The sequence below is a fragment of the Quercus suber genome, unplaced genomic scaffold (assembly GCF_002906115.3).
Source record: "Quercus suber isolate HL8 unplaced genomic scaffold, Cork oak 2.0 scaffold_317, whole genome shotgun sequence".
NCBI classification, from domain to species: Eukaryota; Viridiplantae; Streptophyta; class Magnoliopsida; order Fagales; family Fagaceae; genus Quercus; species Quercus suber.
In genome coordinates this window covers 252,980-266,197 of record NW_027069772.1, presented here as the reverse complement: position 1 = coordinate 266,197, position 13,218 = coordinate 252,980, and the positions used below count along the sequence as shown (strand labels likewise).

The 13,218-nt window shown below is 34.2% G+C and overlaps 1 protein-coding gene across 1 annotated transcript; it reads left to right on the top strand.

Moving 5' to 3' along the window:
* The first annotated feature begins 9,458 nt into the window (after positions 1-9,458).
* On the top strand, positions 9,459-11,254 carry LOC111984917 (purine-uracil permease NCS1). Its single transcript, XM_024016537.2, has one exon. It carries the CDS (start codon positions 9,481-9,483, stop codon positions 11,191-11,193), a length of 1,713 nt encoding a protein of 570 aa, XP_023872305.1. The 5' UTR covers positions 9,459-9,480; the 3' UTR covers positions 11,194-11,254.
* The last annotated feature ends 1,964 nt before the right edge of the window (positions 11,255-13,218 follow it).

The window sequence follows — 13,218 nt, the reverse complement described above, 5'->3', positions numbered from 1 at the left end:
TAGAATTTGGTTAAGCCAAAAAAAAGTCATTCTTAGTGGGCATAACTTAGCCAACTAAGCTAGCTCTATTTAATGGATTTACTCTCATGCAATATACACATTATGTGGGAATGGATTACAAAAATAATCTCATTTGTGTAATTAATGTAAATAAAGAAAAATGAACTCTTCCTCTCCACCATGTGATGTAGGGCAGAATTTTCAAATTCATTTTTGTAATTTGTTATATTTGATATTTTTATGTAATTTTCGTTATTTTAGGTTTAGGGCATTTATTTCCTTATTTTTAGGTATTTTTAATACTTTTTAGATCAAATTTGGTTCCTATTATGATTAGGTATTAATTAGGAATTATTTTAGAATATATTTTCTTATTTGTCAAGTTTTATGGAGCCCTTAAATTAATAAGCCTCCAAGACTATAAACTTTTTTTTTTTTTGAACAATTATTGATATTAATAAAATTCAGACTTTTTTTTCTTTCTATTTTCTGGTGAATTCCAAACCCTTTCTTCTTGTGAATTTAAGGACCCTAGTGGATTCAAGGAACTCTCGTAGATTCAAGGTTATTTTCATAAACAAACGTGTTTTGTTTGTTATTCTCTAGAAGTAGACGTGTTCTTTTTCTTGATGCTTCTGCATCACTATAGAACATTCTCTCTTCAGCCAAAGAAAAAAAATTCGAACATGCTCTATCACTAGTAAGGTTCTTAGACTATGGATTTACGTGCCTTACTCTAATAACTAGTACCTCTATGAACAATATATATTTTGGTCATGAAAATATAGATTACAACATGAAAACAACATGAAAAAATTATAAACAAGGTTTAGAGGTATATACATCATTTTGTTCTTTGCCTCTTTAAAATGGCTTAAAACCATATCTAGATAAAGGTTATCAAATTTTGGGTGATGGATTATAACTAAATAAGGATATTTTATTGGAATGAGAAGGACATTATAGTTTAAATTTTTAATAGGCAAAAATTTGTTGCACACATATTAATAAAGTAATTCACACATTTACATAAATGCAAACACGCACGATTTCAATTGCTTGTTGCCTTTTTAAGTGTATGTAAAGTGTGCGCATTAATGTGTGTACAATGAATACTACTTTTTTTAATATATAAACTATGAAGTATCCCAAATGTAATAAAAAAAAATTTATAAGAGAGAGAGAGAGAGAGGTTACCCCAAATATATAATGTTCACTATATATACACAGTACACCGTTAGCAAAAAACTACACCGTTACTATAGAACCATCTTGTTTACCAACAATTTGACTTTGCTTCATGGAACATACGACACCTGTGGCTGTGGCATCATCTACTTGTTGGCGGTGGATTCATTCAGGTGAGTTAGGTACGGCAATTGAAAATAGACTTTTGAAACTTGAAACAGTTGTGATTTTAATAATTGTTGAATAAAAATTCGATGTTTGAAATAGGTGAGAATTTGTTGAATTAATTTGAGAAAAAAAATTGCAGTTTCTTTCAGTAGCCAGATTGTTTGGCTAATACTTATTATCAAAACTGTTGCATAAGTATATTATCAAAAAGACAGAGTATCAAATGATAGGTTTCCCTTTAAAGATTTTTATTGGCTTCTGATACTTTAGATGTGTAAAAACTTTACTGTAATAATTTTCCTCTGTAGTAGCTTGAAGTGGTTCCTCTCCTTTCTCTTCTTTTCAATGAATTAATTTTTCCCAGGGAAAAAAAAATACTTTACTGTAATTTACTTTTGGTAGAAATAGGCATATCATACAAAACAGTTACAAAACCACAAGTCTATTACAACAAACTCCCTCCTTATTTTAGGGTATATAGAAATATTTTTCCACCACAAGTAGCGAATAGTCTAAAATAACAAAATTAGAGGTACTAGAATTTCCAAGTTTAGATAAAGCATTTGCACAACAATTGACTTCACTGAACAGAGTGTTCAAACTTTATGTTTGGAAAGGTCTTCAAGAAGTTCATGCAATCAAAGAGAATAGATTCCAATGACAAGTTAGTTGAGTCATTTTTCATCGGGTGGATCACAACTAAAGCATCTAATTCAACAAACAAATTGGAGATGTGAAGACTTTTAGCTAAAAGAAGACCATTCTGCACGGCCCACAACGTTAGCCATCACAGTGGTTAAGAGACCAGAATTGTGAATAAAGTCTATCAATAAAATTTCCATTAGTTTCAATTAACTCAATTAATAAATAAAAATTTGTCCTCTAATAAGAGACATGGATTTGAATTGTGCTTAAAAAAAAAAATCCATTAACATTTAGTTTGACTTGATAATAAAATACACTCATCATGGAACAAGAATTATAAATTTCAAATCTTATTTTATCTACTAATAATAATAATAATAATTATTGTTATTATTTATTATTATCCATATCTAGTTTATTGTTTTTTATTCAAAGCTTTCTTGTACATTTACTTATTTTGCTGGAGCATAGATCTGGTTGTTGGCTAGTTGCTCCCTCACTTACTGTTGTATTTCTTGTTAAGATAACAGATCAATAGGATTAAGTTAATCCTATTGATGCTAGTTTTGAGAAAGATAAAGATAAGCACCAAGTTCAAATCTCATCATTTCAAGATCAAAATAAGACCAAATTTCCTATAAAACAGAGCTGCAGCAGAATATTGAGATAGATATGCATACAACTGATATTTAATCTTCTTGTAATTGAATTGTTGCTACATCTTTTCAAGTGTAACAGATTTACATATATAGCTATATAAATATTAATGCAAATACACTAGTTTTGGTCATTGAAGCCAAAACCAATTCCCCAACTTTAGTTTCATGGTATCAGAACCTTCTTAGGCTAATGCCAATAATCTTATGATCCTGTGACCATGTCTTCCACTGCTTCTAGCCTTAACTTATCTACTAATATCTCATCACCTTCCTTTCTTCTTCCCAATTTTCCTCAAGGGATCCCTAACAAGTTGGATGGTAGGAAAAAAAAATCTTAATTGGCTCTCAAGATTTCTTCCTGCCTTATACACTGCAATGGATTGATGGGTATCGTTGATGGTTCTAATCTGTGCCCACCAGAATTTTTAGTTGATGCTGAAGGGAAAAAGACTCTTAATCCTGAATTCACTCTTTGGACTAAAAAGGATCAATATCTTCTTAGTTGGATCAATTTTACTCTCTCGGAGGACATACTGTCTACTGTTTATGGACCAGACACTTTGAAACAAGTGTGGACTACACTGGCCAATTGCTTTGCCTCACAATCTCACTCTCACATTGCTTATCTAAAGAGACAATTGCAAAGTTTAACTCAAGGCTCTAAGACCTATTCAGAGCACTTGCAAATAACCAAATCTTTGGCTGACCAACTAGTAAACCTCTCTTTGAATATGATCTCATCTCATATATTCTCATTGGTCTCAATCCTTCATTTAACAATTTCATCACATCTTTCTCTCTTGCTACTCGAGACCACCCACTGAGTTTGGTTGACTTTAGAGATAAACTCTTGAATCATGAAATGTTACTCAACCAACAAAATGTTGTTGTATCTGATACAATAAACTTTTCTTTGTTCACCAACAAGCCTGGATCTCATCAAATTCCTCCCAACAGTAAGATGCAGTACACACCCAAATTTCAACCAAGAAACTTCACTCCCAAACATGCTTATGGAACATTTGATTCTTGTCCTAAACCTTCTCAAGTCAATAGTGGTGCCCCTTTCAACAATGGTGCACATGTTCCATGCCAAATTTGTGGCAAGACCAATCATCAAGCCCTTGAATATTATCACCGCATGGATTACTCCTACCAAGGGAGACATCCTCCAATGCAATTATAGCTATGGTGGCCCATACAAATGCTGCCTTTGAAGACCAAAAATGGTTTGTTGATAGTGGTGCAAATGCTCATATCACCAATGAACCTGAAAATTTGCTAATTTAGCAACCTTTCCAAGGCACTAATACAGTATAAGTGGGAAATGGGCAGGACTTGCTATAGAAAACTTTGGTTCAATCACTTTTCCCTCTTTTTCTTCAAACTTGCATCTTAAAAATGTCTTCCATTGCCCAAATGTTTCTGTGAACTTACTTTCCATTCCAGGATTCAATTTAGATAATGCATGTTACTTCATATTAACCTCATCTCATTATTTTGTGAAGGACCTTCGAACACGTGCAATTCTCTTGGAAGGGAAAAGTGAAAATGGCTTATATCCACTACAGCTTCAAATGAACTCTCTTCGAGGCAACTGGGCTTTTACTGCTTTGTTAGGAATAAGAACATCTTCATTGGTGTGGCATTTTAGATTAGGTCATTCGTCTTTTGATGTTGTTTCTTGTGTTGTTAAGCACAATCATTTACCCCTTTCTTGTAATGACTTTAATAAAAATGTTGTTTGTACTTCATGCTAATTGGGTAAAAGTAAAAGAAAACCATTTCATTCATCCACTCGTCTCTCTACTATTCCTCTCCAACTTGTTCATATAGATATTTGGACTTCACTAGTACAATTTGTGAGTGGGTGCAAATATTACGTGGTTTTCATTGATGACTTTTCACGCTATACTTGGCTCTATCCTTTTTATAATAAATCTGAAGTGTTAACATGCTTTGTCAAATTTAAATTGATCGCAGAAAATCAATTCTCTACAACTATTAAACAATTACAATCGAATGGAGGCAGTGAGTACACCTGACTTATCTTCCAATCATTTTTCACCTAGCATGGCATTGTCCATCGAAAGTCTTCCCATACACTTCACAACAAAATGGTCTTGCTGAAAGAAAATTGTAGCATATATATTCTTGGAACTAGATTAACACTATTGGCTGATTCTCATCTTTCAAATCGTTATTAGGTTGATGCTTTTCTTACGGTTGTTTATATTATTAATCATTTGCCTACCCCTATTCTTGATCATATGTCACCCTTGCTTAAGTTATACAATAAAGAGCAAGGTTATAACAATTCGAGAGTCTTTGGTTGTTTGTGCTATTCACTTTTGTGTCCTCAAGACCTTCATAAGCTAGAATATAGATCTAAGCCTTGTATTTATATTGGATATAGCTATGCAAGTTACAGGTGTCTTGATCCTATTACTAACAAAGTGTACTTATCTCGACATGTCATTTTTTATAAGAGTTCCTTTCTAGCCAAGGATAAAGCTACTTCACATTTGCCTTCCAAGATTCATGCATCAAGTGATGTTCCCTTCCCCTTTCCCGTTCCTCCTTACAATACTTTCTCAAATCTTCTTCTTCAATTTCTTCTACAACATTTCCAAACTCTCCATCTACAATACTTACTCTTGATTTTGCACCAGTAAATGAACCACTTGTACATGGCCCACCTACATCTCCTACTCCTCTACCACCTTTACCTTCCATATCATTATCACCACAATTACCTCATTCATCTCCAAGTCGGTCAACTTCTACAAGGTTTGATGCACCACTAACTCAACCCATTGTTCCTTATCCAATGCTCACTTGTTCTAAAACAAGTTCTCTTAAGCCTAAAACCTTTCCTTACTATAAATTACTCAAAACTACCAAATATCCTTTCCAAAGCCTCCACACTACTGTCCAAGAGTTCGAACCATCATGCTATAGCAAGGCTGTTGCAGATTCACGATGGAGAGCAACCATGAAGCTAGAATTTGATGCCTTGATATCCAATGGCACTTGGACCTTGTGTCCTCTCCCTCTAAATCATAATATCATTCGCAACAAATGGGTGTATACAATTAAACACAAATCTGATGGCTCAATGGAAAGGTTCAAGACTCGATTAGTTGCTAAGGGGTTTGATCAACGAAGTGGAGTGGACTACACTGAAACTAGGGCTGTCCAAGTACCTGCCGAACCCGACCCACCCATTGCCGTCGACCAAACCCGACCTGCTGCCAACCGAACCAATTGCTTTGGCAGTTGACAATGGATTTTGTTTTCCAAAAACCGAGAGGCGGGTCAGGTATTGGATCTTCTCCTTTCAAATCCAAGAAACTCAAATTGACTGACCCAGTTGTGTTTTCCGGCGAATACTGAGATTTTTTCGGGAAGATCTAGTTAGACCTGGTGAGATTTCGCTAGATCTAGCCGAAATCTTGCCTAAAATGGCCGAAATCTCGTTTTGCAATTTTTTTCTTGGCGAACTTCCCCCGTTTTTCATCTTTTCTTGCCGGATTATTGCTGTTTTCCAGATCGTCAACCTTGACCGATCTGCCCAACATCCGTCGAAGCTCCAACCGGTTTGATTTGATTCTCCTCCCGATCTGCAGCGGGTTGATGATGGCTCCACCTGATTAGTTTAAGTCGGATACGAATTGAGCCTAAACCCGATCCAACCCAAACCATGGACAGCCCTAACTGAAACTTTTAGCCCTATAATCAAACCTTCTATCATTCAGATTATATTGGCTTTAGCAGTTCATTTTGATTGGGAAATTCGACAATTGGATGTATCAAATGCTCTTCTTCATAGGAACTTAAGAGAAGAAGTGTTCATAGAACAACCTCAAGGGTTCATCAATAATGCTCATCCTGATTTTGTTTGTAAGTTTCATATTTGCCAAAAGCCCATAATAGTAGGATAGCCCACGTGCCCCATATTTCAAGAGATCAATCCATTCTTGGGCCTGTACATTGAATTATAATAAAAAATTTAAGTTGATGAAATATATCACATAAATATGGTACACATTGAATTATAAAAGATTTAATTCACGGATTGAATTTTGTTTATGGTACTTGTTTAAACTACTACTATACATTAAAGGAATATAGATATAGTATGTATATAATATACATTAAAGGAATATAGTATATATTCAGAAAGAAAAGATTTAATCGTTTCATTTTTTTATTTGACTCTCAATGATGAATTCCTTGCTTGTTGTATGCATTACATGTTGTAAAATTAATGTGTTTTTGACTTTTTGTCATGGGACTTATTAATTATTAATTTTTTTTATACATTAATAATTGAAGGTGATGAATGTCTCTATTAGCAATATTATGAGGAATCAACTAGTTGTGTTATAAGACTTTTCGATAATTATTTAGATAATTAATTTACTTTAGATGAAAACTCTATAAAAGTTTTACGTAAAATACTAGTAGTATTGCTCGTGAATACTACTAGTGATAAGGAAATTCTTGTAAGTTGTAATTATTCTAAGGCTTTTAAATGTCCTTTTGGGCCACTTGATAGATTTCCAAAGTTTGGAAGAAACAAATTACACAGATAATTCAAACACTCTTCTAAAGCCAAATTTAGATCATCTTTATTTCCAAGTGAAATGGAGAGTATCTATTTAAGGTCATAATTTAAAGTGGAGTAAATCAAGGGTTTATATTGTGCCAACTCATTTAAAGCTTATGGCTCTAGTTTACTTTAACTATAATGAGTTGGCATAATATATACTCTAGATTTACTACATTTAAATCATGAACCTTAAAATGACAATTTCTATTTTACTTGGAAATTGAGAAGATTCTTATCAGAGCCCTAGAGCATAAAGGGAATCTCACCCCAACATTATCAATTAGCAACCTATTCGATTGAAACTCATCTATACATGGTTTTGAAACTAATAACTTGTTTGGATGGAGGGAGAGTAGATGGGAGTAAAGTAGAGAGAGGGGGAGTAAGTTAAATTACCTAGTTTGAATGTTTTTTTAAGGGAGGAGATGGAGGGATTTGGAGGTATTCTAACTAATTCTAACTCCTCATATTTAATTCCCCCAAATTGGAGAGATTTGAAGGGAGAGTAGAGCATAGAAATGCTTGACCAAATGAATTATCAAATTTGCCTTACTATATTAACAAAATTACAAATTATGAAAAGACTAATTATTCTCCTCTCCCTTACTTAATTTTAAAAACATCAAAAAAATGTGGAGGATAATCATTCTCCTCTACTCCCCTCTACTCTCCTCTCCCTCCAAACTTCCAAACATAGCATAAGTTTTTTCAGTTTTTTTTAATATGATATAAATCCTTAATCTTTCTAGGTACAAACATATTTTAGCCATTTTTTTATTAAAAAAAATTAAAGAAGTTTCAATCATAATTTGGGTTAATTAGTTTATTCTTATTAATCCTTTCTCTTTCTTTTCTTTGACCATATTTCCCTATACAAATATACTTTTTTTTTGGGATAAAATACAAAAATATCATTAAAGTTGGGCTAATGTCAGGTAATACTAAAAATTTTCAAAAATATCAAATTTACTTTTTAAGCACAAATATCACACCATTTGAAAATCTCCCTACTATTCCCGCTTCTTTCTCCATCTCTAACTGCTATATATCTACCATTGCAATCCAAACTCTCATATATAATCATTATGATGCAATCCTTGTGAGACATGTGCAATCAAAAAAAGTTGTTGGAAGGAAGCAAATGACTTGAAGGAACAAAGAACTTGCAAACGACACATATACATGTTGTTTGTGCTTAGGAAACAAATTAGATATTATTAAAAAGTTAATAGTACTTCATATTAGCTCAAACCTCAAATGCCTTTTATGTATTTTACCCCTTTTTGCTTTTTTTAATAATTAAGATATAGACTTTAGAATTGGACTACAATGTCTTGATTTATAATTTTCTATCTTCGTAATCTTACTCAATCAGACACCCACTTGGAAACTCAAACATAGCTTGGCAATCAATAAGTCTAATTTTTTAGGCAAAATAATCATAATAATGCGTGTTTAATAATGAGATCCATCCAAAGATTTTTTTTTTTTTTTTAATTCAATAATTTGGTTGAATAGTTCATTATCTCTTGCTAAGTCAAGAAATCCACCTCTTGATGTGGTTGTTATAATATTATCAAAAAGAGTAATTCTAAGATCACATTATTTCACAATTTTTTGTCACAATTTTGATGTGACAAACTGTGAGTGGTTGTCTATTACTTATACAAAGACCAGTCATTTTTTCTCCACCAATCACACTCTGCCGCATAACAACTTTGACGTTACAAACTAAGTTATTGTCTATCACTTATACATAAACCCATTATTTTTTTCTCAACCATTCACACTCTGACGCATAACAACTTTGACCGTTTGACGTGACAAATTACGAGTAGTTGTCTATGACTTACATATAAATCTATCATTTTTTTCTCCACCACTCACATAATGCCTAACAATTGTGGCAAAAATAAATTATAAGAAAAATTGTGAGTTCTAAATTTTCTCTTGTCAAAATAAATTTCAACAGCCTGTGCCCCTTAATAAGACTATTTTTTTTTAGTTCATTCCATGCGCTGAAAAGTCAAAACACGCCACATCGTAGGACTTGATAGGAATCTTATAATACACACAAACTGAGAGTGACACTACCCACCAATCAACCAGTAAATAATCTCATCCTCAAGACATAATATATGATATACCATAGCACAGATTCTAAATATTCTGTGGCAATTTGAAAAGTGAAATCCCCACTGAATCATGGTGTCCAAATGTCTCAGCTTCCATCTCCATCACCATCCCCAACCCCACTCTTCCCTCACCGCTTCCATATACCAAAATCCAAGGCTCTCTCACTTTCCCACCACTCCTTCGCAGTCATATACCAAATTGACTCTCACTCCTCACCAATCCTCCCCTTCCCTCCCTAGAAAAACATGCTCCATTTTCACCCCCATGGCTTCAAGCCAATCAACGCCTAGTTCCAAGTTTGATGAGTTTGAACCCCATCCCTCACTTACCAATGATGATCTCAAGCCAACCACATCCCATCAAAGGACTTTTACCTGGTGGGAAATGGCTAGTCTTTGGATTGGTCTTGTTGTGGGTGTTCCATCGTACTACCTTGCTGGTAGCCTTGTTGATCTTGGCATGGCTTGGTGGCAAGGAATTGCCACAGTTGTTACTGCCAATATAATCCTATTAATCCCATTAGTCCTCACTGGTCACCCTGGCACCCGTTATGGTATATCTTTTCCTGTCCTTGCAAGGTCCTCTTTTGGAATCCGCGGTGCCCATATCCCCACTCTACTAAGAGCCTTCGTTGGTTGTGGTTGGTATGGAATTGAGACTTGGATTGGTGGCGAGGCAATTTTTCTCCTTTTACCAAAATCCATCAAAGAATCAACATTGTCTCAGCTCCTACCTTGGCTTGGTACTTCCCCACTTGAATTTGCTTGTTTCATAGCCTTTTGGTTTGCTCAATTAGCCATTGTTTGGAAAGGAATGGAAGGAATCAGGCAGCTTGAAAAGTACTCAGCTCCCATCCTTATTATACTCACTTCCTGGTTCCTCATTTGGGCTTATGTCAAAGCTGGTGGCTTTGGCTACATGCTCTCCTTGTCCTCTAGGCTCTCCTCCTCACAATTTTGGTCCCTCTTCTTTCCTTCACTCACTGCAAACATTAGCTTTTGGGCTACTCTTGCACTTAACATACCTGATTTTACTCGATATGCCAGGAGCCAGACTGATCAAGTTATTGGTCAGGCAGGTCTTCCAATCTTCATGGGGGCATTTACATTTGTTGGCCTAGCCGTGACCTGCTCTACCAAAGTAATATTTGGACGAGTTATCTCCAGCCCAATTCAACTTCTTGGACAAATAGGAGGATTCTCAACTATAATCCTAGCTATTTTGGGGATTAGCTTGGCCACCATTACAACCAATATTGCTGCCAATGTTGTGGCACCTGCCAATGCACTAGTCAACCTCAGTCCCTCAAATTTCACCTTCAGAAGAGGAGCTATTCTAACAGCATTGCTTGGAATTGTTTTTCAGCCGTGGAGACTACTTAGATCAAGTGAGAGTTTTGTTTACACCTGGCTAGTTGGATACTCTGCGTTATTGGGTCCGATTGGGGGCATAATTTTAACTGATTACTATCTCATCCACCGTACAAATTTGAGTATCAAGGACTTGTACACATTGAGTCCTTATGGGGCTTACTATTATTCAGGAGGCTATAATTTGGCGGCAATGGCATCCTTGATTGCGGGGATTTTGCCAGTGGTTCCGGGGTTCTTGCAAAATGTTGGAATTCTATCTTCAATTCCGGACAGTCTTGTTCTCATATACAACAATGCTTGGTTTTTCAGCTTCTTCTCTGCAGGTTTTCTCTACTGGCTTCTATCCTGTTTGACAAGAAAACAAAATAGGTCTCCCCCTATAGATCCCCTTTTGCCCTCTACAAATTAAGTGTTGTAAAAAATCATCATATCTATCAAGTGTTGCAAACAATAATCATATACAACTTAAACAATTTTTATGACACTTGGGTAATTTCCAGTCTAGAGTCTCTGTATATTGATGATATCTGCATAAATAAGTAGTCAATATATTGTTATCTTAAATTACATGGTCAGGGTTCTCTCTAGCTACCAATTTATCTCCTTGCCTTTTGGGAATGCTTAGATTCTACAAAATGTATGAATCGTATTGACAGCTGAAAAGATTTGGTTGATAGATTGCTTCTCACAGAGGCTTCCATTTCTTCAAGAAATACAAAATGTTCCGATAGAAGAGGTTCCATGTCGCTTTAGGCTTCTTCTATCACTTCTGATTAATCATCTAAAATAACACCATGTCCATAGCAATTGGAAGCTGCTTAATTAATTAATTGCATGCCATGTGTAATCACATAGGCTTTTGGATAAAAACAAAATAAAAGCAATATTTTGAGGAAAGACATGAGATACTGAACTTTTATAGATCCATCAATATCCAGATGAGTCAATCAGCAAGAAATTTATAATATATTGGACAAAGAAAATAACCTGAAGATATATGTGCCAAAAAAAGGAAAACCAATAATTAGAGAGCTACCTCGAGGAGGAGAGACTATAACATAATTCATGGCATTGCATATTTGTATGTAAATACAAGTTTTACTGTGTAGGTTTTAAAAATTTGTCTCACTTTTAAAACACAACACTCCCTCCCCCCTCCTCTTTTGGGACTGAACTTTGAGATTATTGGAAACTTAATCAACATCAGGCATGCAAATCACATATTCAAATTCATGTTCTTTTGCTTAAATATCTTGATGATATTATTGATGGAAGAAATAAGAGAACAAGAAAACTACAAAACTATGGTAGAGCCATCCCACCAATCCACAGCTTCAATGCAAGCACCGACAACAAGAGAAGAAACAAGAATGAAAATAATAAGATTAAATAACATATAAAAAAAATAAGTGTTCAGATTTGATTGGTGCTTAAGCTGCACTTAACAGGTCTTTACAATGTTCCATGGCGTTTAAAGAAGCCTGCATCTTAATTGAGAAAACTTAGCCTCAATGATCCAATGGTTTTTGTATGAAAAAAAAGTGATAAAATCCTCGTGCCCTTATATGTATCATTACAGATCACATTCATTAATTTTTTTTTTTTTTTTTTTTTTATAAAAGATAGAAATTCTACTCTAGAATAATCTAAATGTATATGTGTGTGAAACTCCTTCCTAGAGACTTGAACCCTGCCATTGTTGCCCCACACCTCACAAACACTTATACTTATGAAATGACCATTGTGCCAAAGGTGTGCGGTGGTCTTATCCTTTAATTTTTAAAATCTATATAATATCTAAAAGCTAACACATAGCATTTATTGTTGCTCCACTACAATTAAACCATATCAGCTTAGCATTTCAGTTCACTTTGGTCTATTCGTTCCAATTTGGTGCACTTTGGTCAATGTTGTCCATTTTGATAACTAAGGTCTATTTGGTCCATTTTGGTCTATTTCGGTCCAATGCGGTCTACTTTGGTCCATCTTGGACTAATTGAGCCTTAAATTTCTTTTTATAGATTGTCTTTTCAATTTTGGGCCAAAAAAAAAAAATTCTTCATAATTTTAGATTAAAAATTATGAAACTTTATTCTATTTGGCCCTGACGCTTTAGTTTTATGCTAAAAAATGCAAATAAAATATGTTAGAAATTAAAGATATGAGCCCTAAAAAAGTAATAAAAATAAGAAATATTCACAAGGTTACCCTTAAAATTCAAGTTTCAATAATATAGGAATTATATTTATATTTGAAAAAGAAAAAAAAAAAGCTACAATTCTAAACTCATTCCATATTTTAAATTAAATGTAACATGTTACATGTGTTCCATGCAATGAGTGTACTTTTATTTATTTATTTGTTCAAATTAGTTAACTGATTATAGTATATTTTAGGGTAAAATATCATTTTCGTCCCTAAACTATCACAGAAG